The 9,396-nt window shown below is 40.9% G+C and overlaps 1 protein-coding gene across 1 annotated transcript; it reads right to left on the reverse strand.

The window, feature by feature from the left end:
* Nucleotides 1-569: 569 nt before the first annotated feature.
* LOC115738884 (inositol-3-phosphate synthase) lies at nucleotides 570-4,272 on the reverse strand. The gene is made up of 10 exons (XM_048282205.1): nucleotides 3,965-4,272; nucleotides 3,751-3,818; nucleotides 3,280-3,415; nucleotides 2,941-3,188; nucleotides 2,466-2,692; nucleotides 2,243-2,358; nucleotides 1,970-2,146; nucleotides 1,418-1,606; nucleotides 1,206-1,268; nucleotides 570-1,114 (listed from the first exon to the last, which is right to left on the reverse strand). Exons 1-10 carry the CDS (start codon nucleotides 4,151-4,153, stop codon nucleotides 995-997), a joined length of 1,533 nt encoding a protein of 510 aa, XP_048138162.1. The 5' UTR covers nucleotides 4,154-4,272; the 3' UTR covers nucleotides 570-994.
* Between the last annotated feature and the right edge of the window lie 5,124 nt (nucleotides 4,273-9,396).

Below are 9,396 nucleotides of genomic sequence, written 5' to 3' on the forward strand. Positions count from 1 at the left end.
CCAATATCAAGCTAAGAATAACTAGAATTTCCAAAAGAAGATGCCATTCGTTTGATAAAAAATAAAAAGGAATGCCGAAAATTTGAGTGGCTAAAGCTGAGCTTGGAGTGAGAGAGTTAGAGTTCAAAAGAGAATTCCTCACTTCTTTCCCATATTCATACCCGTGCATGAGACTTTTATTTCGTTCAATTAGGTGAGACCCATTCGGGCTTTCCTTCTCGCGAGCACTTTGTCCCAATGAAGAAGTCAAAAATGTTTTTTTTCCCCTCTGTAATTTTGAAGTTTCCCCTCTCCACCGGGCCAAACGGCTTTTGTGGAGATTGCACTCTAAAGGCTTCAATCCGGGGGCTTCAATTCTATACTTGGAAATACTTTGCCAATTCACATTGCATTAACCATATGGGCCTGGTGGTGGTGGCAATTCTGCAACTCCAAAGCCTTTGAGCAGTCAAGAATGATCGATGAAAAATTTCGTAGATTGCAAGATATGAGTTGACCGTAGGATTCGTGGACAATCGTAGCTGTTTCTTCTGTTCTTGATATGAAAAGATACAGGGAACAGGGAAATGTAATGAGAAACAACTTGCCCTCGGGATGTTAACCAAAACTCTCATGATCTTCCTCCGTATTTGACATGATCGAGGTTCTGTGAAAATAGCACACGCACAAGTTTCGCATCGAAAGACATTTCAACTTCGATCTTGCATTACCAAACGGGTGGTTCGACTACAAAAGCAGCAGAATAAACCCACTTTGCGCGCGCCTGCTTTGCGAGTGGCGAGCACCTTCATAAACAGCCCTAGCATGAAGCTATATATATATAGACATACGACGAATGGAAAAATCATCGGAGCGAGGAGACAATCTTTCCGACATCGACCTAAGGACAATCTTCACGGCTGACGTCATCACAAACGGAATTTTGTAGGGGAGGGAGAAAAGCAAGCTTTTTCTGGAGCCAGAGAGCGAGCGGGCCGGGTTGCGAGCTAGCTCTTCACTTGTACTCCAAGATCATGTTGTTCTCTGGGGCCAAGCCTACGCAGGCCCTCATTATGTTCTCGAGCATCGCCCTCTGCTTCGCCAGCGCATTCACCACGGGCGTGCCGGGCGGAACCTGTTCCGAGCAACATCCGTGAAGCACATTTTGTCTGTGGTATCACCACAGTATAAGCACAAAAAGGAAAAAAGATGAGACTAGAGCTTACAAGAGGGGCCTTAGTGAGGTAGCTAAGGATGGTTGCAACTGGGTGGAATGAATGGAATTTGCCCTGCAAAAATCAAATTGTCTTGGCGTTACACAACCCACACACATGGTCGGATTCATGTAGGCCAATTTGGATGGTACAATAGCAGTGCCAAGGCAAAAGAAGAAGAACATGAAAACAAGAATGGATTGGATTTGAAAGAAGTAGCATACCTCGCCTTCGGCCTTGAGCTGGATTCGAGTGCTGAGCTCGCCAAGGAGGACCAAATCGAGGATGATCGGGGCAGCCAAGAGGGAGTCCTCGCACGTGTTGTGGAGGACGATGGTGTTCTTGCCTCCCATGAATATCTCCGACGTGTACTCATCCATTGCCCGCTTGCTGTCCCCAACATACGGCACATACTGCATGCAGACAACAAAAGGACACGATTTCCGTCACCGCACCTCTCGTGCCGGACCGACAGAACACAACAGAAAAGGACATAGACAAATAAGACCACTAAATTTGGTCCCATTTTGATGCATACGGTTTTCTTCGGCCAAATAATCTTGACCATCTCGAGTTTAGTTAAGTTTGAAAGTGATGTATAACGCTCTATGAATAAAACTCTTTCAAAGTAACGGAATCTCAATTCAACTTGTATTAACATTGAGATCATAACCTGCTACATCTATCTCGACAAACATTTCAAGTGCTTTTAGATTGATATTTTTGTGAAAACTCCAGACTTTCACACACAGAGGAGTGGACGGAAATGGCCATACCTTGATGACGACGACGTGGTCCGGGTGCTCACCGGGCTCATACAGAATGGCATTGCTGGAGACCATGTCATCGACCACATTGCTCTTTGAGATCTCCTTGGACCGGAATGTCTGAGGTGCAGAGAGATTCATCCCGTCGTTGTTGCCCAGATGGTTGTAGCTCACGATCGATGTTGGCTGTTCAATCACCACATTTAGTGTGTTTTTCTTTTCTCCCCAACTGGTATAAAATCAAATCTAACGGATTGATAGAAGATAAAGAATGCTGTGTACCTTGATCCCAGCCCCAACCAGGAAATCAACCAGAACAGATTTCATCTTGGTTTGGCCACTCTTGAAGTCATCCCCTCCTATCAAACTGTTCCTCTGGATGGCCAAGTCAATAAGTCCTGCAATCAAACCAAATTCACACCAAACAGAATCAGTCATCTCTCATCAACACCACCAGAATCACCATCCAAAACGCCCTACAAGATCTATCTATCTGGTTAATTACCGGGAACGAAGGTGTTTTGCGGGCTTCCATTGATGAAGGGGATGTTCTCGAGCACACAAGCAATTGCATACAAAGTGGATGGCGAAATCTCGGACTCGTTCTTATCCACGGAAGCCATCAAGTTCTCCGTTGTGTCGTTCAGACCCACCACAACATTGCTGTATCTCTCCGTGTTGGCCGTCCACAGCACCACCACCTTGTCCACCTTGTTTTTCTCCTTAAACTCCCTATTCATCAAATTGAAAAATTTAGAACCCCCACATAACAACCGGTATAATGATTAACTCACTCAGCATAACAGAAATTCCAACTCTAAATCACCATGATTCCAATTACTATCTTCGCTTTCGACTGAACAGAAACCGAACCGCTTTAAACTTGACCCTTTTAAGATCTACCGCGTGCGACTTTATCTGTCTATGTCTATACTAGTATATGATTGAAATCGGGTAGAAACCCGGGAGGCATCATTTACCTCATGTCCTTGATGATTTGCTGGACCTGCTCCTTCTTGGAGCCCTTGATCACGTTGTTGGCGCGCGCCCCCTGGTTGGCCGCGATGAAGTCCGGGTCGTAGATCCCAGGGAGCGGGACCATCTGCTCCATGTATGGCCGGAGCTGCTTCTGAAGATCAATATCGAACACTCTGGCTCTGGCCATGGCATCGGCCAAGTTCATGTTACTGATGTCCCAACCCCCAAACACGACATCATCCGGGTTGACCTGAATTCGTTAACGCATTGTCAAATTCCAAATCAAATCGGCAGGAGTCGGCGAAATCGATGGATCGGTGATGATTGATCGAGGTGATTACCATGGGGAGGAGGCTCTTGAAGGGAGCATAAATCTCTTCTCCATTGTAGGAACCGACACGAATGGTGGATGCCTGGGTCAGAGAGCCGAAATAGTTGGCCTGTTGGACCTTGTCCTTTGTTGCCCAGGAGATTCCTCTGCAAGATTGAATTTTTTTAAACAAAATCAAGAACCCATCTTTTAATTTTTTTTTTGCTCTCTGATTCAAATTTCAAGTTCCCAGATATGAACAGCAATTTCAGCAGCCGAGATACCCAAAAAAACACAAACACACCCAGACAGAATTCTAGTAGGATCAAACTGGACCCCCACACCCTGAAACTTCTTTTGTAATCATTGCGTAATCTTACCAACCGAGAGCCGCAATCTCTAATTGAGTCAAAAAAAGCGAAAAGTAATTTTATATTTTGCTCTCATCTTTTAACTTTTTGTGGCAAAGCATGAAGCGAGCAGGGCCCATCATGGGACTTACTCTCGGTTCGCAATAACACCGCCGGTGAGAGTCGAACCGTTGTTTCCGCCCCAACCAACCAGCATCACCCTACAGATGAAAAGGGCAAACAAGAGATCAAATCCCACTTTTGAAATCCGAAAAACACCAGAGAGAAAACAGCAGCCGCACAATCTCTCTCGCTCTCTCCACGGGGAACGGAAGCAAAAAATGGGGGTCGGGCGAGAAGACGAACCCCGAGTTTGGGGACGCGGGTCTCGGTCTTGAACTCGTATTTGACGGACTTGGGCTTGACGGTCCACTGGTACGCCCCATTCCGGTTCTCGTGGACGAGCTCGGTGGTCTGGTAGTCGTACACGGAGTGAATCTCGGTGTCGGTGTACGTGACGCTGGGGGTGTCGACCTTGAAGCTCTCGATGAACATTTTCCCTCTTCTTCCTTCCCGGTGCTTCTTTTTCTCGCTCGGGAAAGAGAAACTGAAAGAGAAAATGAGAGAAAACGCTCGGGTACTCTCTCCCTCTCCCTCCCACCTCTCGCTTGCTCGCTAAGGTGTTTGGCGATTCTCGCTCACTCGGCTCCGCATATATAGAGAGGGAGGCGAGGGATCTGGAACGACACGTGGCGCGATTTGAGTGGATTGTGGTCCCTTGGCTGTTTTGTGTCTTTTTCTTTCTTTCGTTTTTTCCTGCGTTATTTCATGTGAAGGGCATTGGGCCTCATGAATGCCTAATTAAAGCCCTCCCTCTCTTTTTTTTCCTTTTCATTTTATGGCAAAAAAATATTATTGCTGCCATTAATTTCCTCTTTTTGTTGTTTTTTTTATGCCAAAGAAATTCGAGTGGCCTCTAGCACCAAACAGGAAAATTACTCGTATGATCATTTTCACTTAGGAAAAAAAAATGGTCCTACCATGTGGTGAAGTACTTTGGTTGCATCCCGTGACAGCGACGTAGGAAGAAATGAGCCGATCATAGACCGGCATGTCCCGACCTAGTTAGCTAGGTCCGTGCCCGGTGATGCGGGAACATCGGGTTCCAATCAAGGCAATCGAACTCGCGACTCGCCTCAAACATCGTGAAGGGAGATCTCGGCCACAACGCGATTCAACGGTCCGATGCGGAGAAGGCGTCTCGGATGGAGTTCCGAGAAATTGGAAAATTAAATGTTGATTGGGTTGGATCATCAAAGTTGGAAGCTTATCTCCTAGTTTAAGTAAGTTCTCTTATATGAATATGTTTTCGGAATTTGAGTAAATTTCCGAGTAGATATCCGGACTCTAAGTATGTTTTCTAATTTGAGTGATTTTCATGATTTGATATGTCATAGTTCTTATGTGTTAGTCCGTTTATAAATACAAGGTGCATTCCTACGAATTCAAACCTAAGTTCATAATACATGAGAACTGTTTTAAAGTGATTTGTATCCGATTATTTGTTCAATTCTTTGGTGATTAACCTTAATTTTTTGTATCCTCGGCTGCTTATAGTTCTCGTCACTTATCTCTTGAAATAGGAAGTAATAGTGCGCAGATTAATATTTTGCGTGCTTCCCTTTATGTCTCTCCTTAATCCGACAGTTAAATTCTTCAATGACTTTTTTTTTTTTTTGGTCAAATTCAATGACTGTTAGGGGTGGCCAGATATCTTGCCAACAACTTTCGTGATACCATTGCCTCGATCTCGAGCCAAAATGTCCGACATATGGAGGACATTCTTATCCCTGAAGTCGTCGCCACAGTTGTCATGTTGGTCGCGAGTAAGGGCCGTGAAGCTCCTGTTGATAGTTCGCAAGGCTCGCGGCCCTTGCTCATAGTTGGCGAGGGTCGCACCCTTGCCCAATGGCCAACAAGGGCTTGTTGCCCTCGCACTTGGCAGGCGAGGATTGCCAGCTCGCGGTGAACGAGGGCCTGCAAGACCTTGCCTAGTAGCGCGAGGCATGGCCCCTTGCTGGCCCTTAACAATAAAAAAATAATAATTCAAACAAATTTTAAAATTTCTCAAAAAAAAAAAAAAAACAAACACAACAACGTCGACCATGTCATATAAAACAGTTGGCATCTACTCAGTAATTGTTTGCTAAAATTGATCGAAATGACTAAATTTACAAAGACCCTGCTATTTCCACCCACTTATACACCACTTTTACATTGAATTGACTACGTTGTCCCTTACGAGTCCCACTCTTAATTTATAATTATTTCTTATACTTTTTTTCTTTTTTTTTTTCAATTTTACTAGAGACGAAACTACCCATGCTCTCTCAAACAACTTTTATTAATGATATATGTCGGATGCACTCTTGATTAAGATTAATGCTTGCCTTCTTTTTTTTTTTTTTTTTTGCCTTTTCTTTCTCCATTTGGAACAAAGTTAGTGTATTTCGTTTTTGAATAATAGTTTTTTTGGTATATAGGTAAATAATTATTGTGTTTCTGAAAAAAAAAACTAATTATTCTATTAACGAGTTGTATATATATATTTTTGTACTAGGAAACTATTATGAAAAAATAACTTAAGCACAAGTAAGAGGATAATCGATGAGTACATTGCATATAATGCATACACCAACTATAAAATTTCATTTTTGAGTAAATTCTCATAAATTTGATCTAAAAATCAAAGTCGAGAAATTCACAGCCATGATAATAATCTAAGGAAAGAAAGTAAATTATTTACAAATAAAATTAATATTTCTTTATTCTAGTATATGATTAATGCTTGCGTAGATTATAATAATGAAGAATAAGTTAAGAAGAAGACAAACATGAAGGAAACATTGAAATGTAATGCGTGTGGAAGACGCAGTTCGGGTGAAAAAAAGTTGTATAGAAGGGACGTGAGTAAGTTTTTCTTTTAGTAAGTAAAATTGAAAAAAAGAAGATAAAAAGTTAAGAAATAACCTTATATCAAGAGTGAGACCTACAAGAGATAATGTAATCAATCTAATGTGATAAGGGGTGTCAGAAGCCAATAAGGGGGTGAAAATAACCTGATTTAAAACTGAATTGACATAATTACAAGATTATGAGTAAATTGGCAAAGTGAAATAGATTTAGGGCTTTTTAGACAATTTTCTCTATTAAAGAGCAAACTCATGTGTGTGGGTTACACGCACAAAACATGTTCGATCACCGACACCACAAAATGTGGTGAATTTCATGTTTGAGCCATAAACCTAGACTTTAGCTCACTTTTTTCATGGTCCGTGAAGTTAGGGAAATGCTTGATGGATTAGGGCGTGGATGGTAACGCTTCTGAAAATGAATTTTTACTTTCAAAACGATGTTACGGCATGAATCGGGATTCAAAATTCTCCCATTTTACTTCTATGATCGATCGGTATAAACATATGACGTATCATTTGACTGCTCTTATGTTTCTACTAGTTACAAACCCAAACAAGGGGCAAATTAAGGCAATGATAATTGGTTGACTATTCCCTAGATACATCTATTCAATTAAATTCTGGATTTATTCCAACAGCTAAGAACTACGGTATAGCAATTTATGAATGTCTCCATGATGGACTGGGGCTTTCAATTTGATTGTATCAAAATGCCCAATTCATTGGAATCGCCCCATCTATCTTCATGATGAGAGGTTTGGTTTCAAACTCGATTCGAATAGGGGCTTGAACCTACAACTTCCGCCTTGATAAGGCGGTCCTCTAACCATGATCTGATTTATAAGTAAGTATCTCTCGTAAAATATGAGCCGACGACTCAAGATCGGCCTCAAGAAAACCTTATATTCCCTGATGAGGGATTTGGTTAGATGATGTATGGTTGCTAAACAAGGATTTCCTTTTCTTCATTAGAAAACATTCATCCGAAAGTAGATGGTAATGTTTCTAAAAATGAATTTTTACTCCAGAAGTACTTTTGAAGCGTAAATCCATTTGATAATGTAATTTTTGGAGTAGAAAATCGTTTGGTTAAGCAACATTATATTTCTACTTCTGAAGTAAATTTCTACATCTTAAGTTATTTTTGAGCCAATACCACAAATTAAAAAAATTTATTTAGAAATTTCTTGACTTCAATCTTTCTCTCACTTTAATCTCTTTTCATTTTCGGCGCCTCTCTTTTCCAACTACACCTTCCCCACCGTTGCCCCTTACCGACCATCGCCCATCGCCTTCGCCAACCAACCATTGCCTGCCATCGTCGAGTTGCCATCTCCGGCCTCTGAATTAAAAAATAAATAAAAAATTTTTATTCTTAAAAGGAAATAATATTTTTTAATAATAAAAATTATTTTTAAGAAATTTAAAAAAATTAAAAATGAAGTAAAAAAAAATTTCGATCGCTAACGATAATTTTTTGTAAAATATTTTGTCTTAATAATGTTCTTGAAGTATAAATTTTCAATCGTTACTAAACGAATTTCTCTGATTAGAAATCAACTTATGGAACAAAAGTAGAAAAATCAACTTCTGCTTCTGATTAGAAGTAGAAAAATCAACTTATGGTTAGAAGTTTGATTTTTGAAGTAGAAGTGCTGCTAGGTGCCCCCTTAGAGATTTATGGAAAAGCGGGTTTTCTTGCGAATGAAAAGAATAAAACAACGGCACATGTGATTCATGTCAAATAAATTAATAATAGCCATTTTGTGGACAACAGATGAAATGGTAATTTAAGATACACACAATAACAATCATATTAGATATACAAGTTGCTGGTGATCAGTTCTAAGTTGGGTCATTTCCCATTCGAGAATTAGGAACCGGATCGTATGTGTCGATTCTTAATTTGCCCACCCTAAAATCGGATGGACCGATCCTAGGACCCGGTGATGTTATTATCATTCTTAAAATAATTCATTTTCTTTATCAAAAGTCTCTAAATATATTTTTAAAGTTAATATAGTGTAAAATGAAGTGTCTAATAATAGAGAAATTATTAGTAAAATGAGAGATTACTCTCACAAATAATATGTACGTTTTACGCTTGGTCCAATTCCATCCTAGGAATTAGAAACTGGACCGATTCCCGTGGGAACCGCTTAGAACCAGTTGATCCGGTCCAACTGTCGAGTTGGACCATGATCGATGCACACTCCTAATACAGATCTTTCCTAGACTTTCAAATAGGAGTAACGGTAATACATTTGCAAAAATTTTAATGCCCAATAATTCTCTTCATTCAATAAGATAAAAAAAGAATGGATAAAAAAAGATAAAAAAAAAAATACAGTATGTAGAAGTCACGCATCCAAGTCAATATTATTTTGACAAAAAAAATTCGTTATTATTATTATTTCCATTTTCATTGTTTTCTCTCTATCTTTTTTTTGGCCTTTTGAAGGAAGAGAAAAAAAAGGAGAGAGAGAACTACAAGCCAAGGCAACAGAAGAAAACAAAACCTGGGTTGTTTCGTAGTCCACCGAGCCGCACGTACGAGGCGACAAGAGCGAAGGAAGAGGACGAGACACGTGGCTCGGCGCCCACACGTGGCGCTTTGCTCAGCATGCAAAGTTCGGTGGGGCCCAGGGAATCAAGGCCGAAGAAGGTGCTGGAAAACCCCGAATGTTGACCGACGTGGGACTTGCCCTGGCGCGGGAATTCGTGCTCCGTCCGTCGTGTCGTGTCGTTGGGACCGGACTGTAATTGAAAAATTTGAAACTTTTGTGGCTTCCTTGTAACTCGCAAAAAATTCAATTTTTTTTT

Source organism: Rhodamnia argentea, chromosome 1 (genome assembly GCF_020921035.1).
Source record: "Rhodamnia argentea isolate NSW1041297 chromosome 1, ASM2092103v1, whole genome shotgun sequence".
Taxonomy (NCBI): Eukaryota; Viridiplantae; Streptophyta; class Magnoliopsida; order Myrtales; family Myrtaceae; genus Rhodamnia; species Rhodamnia argentea.

Coding starts and splice junctions, on each gene's coding strand:
- LOC115738884 (XM_048282205.1), bottom strand. CDS start 4,153: ATGTTCATCGAGAGCTTCAAGGTCGACACCCCCAGCGTCACGTACACC. Junction 3,416..3,750: donor GGTGTTATTGCGAACCGAGA/GTAAGTCCCATG, acceptor TCAATCTTGCAG/AGGAATCTCCTGGGCAACAA. Junction 2,693..2,940: donor CAAATCATCAAGGACATGAG/GTAAATGATGCC, acceptor TTTGATGAATAG/GGAGTTTAAGGAGAAAAACA.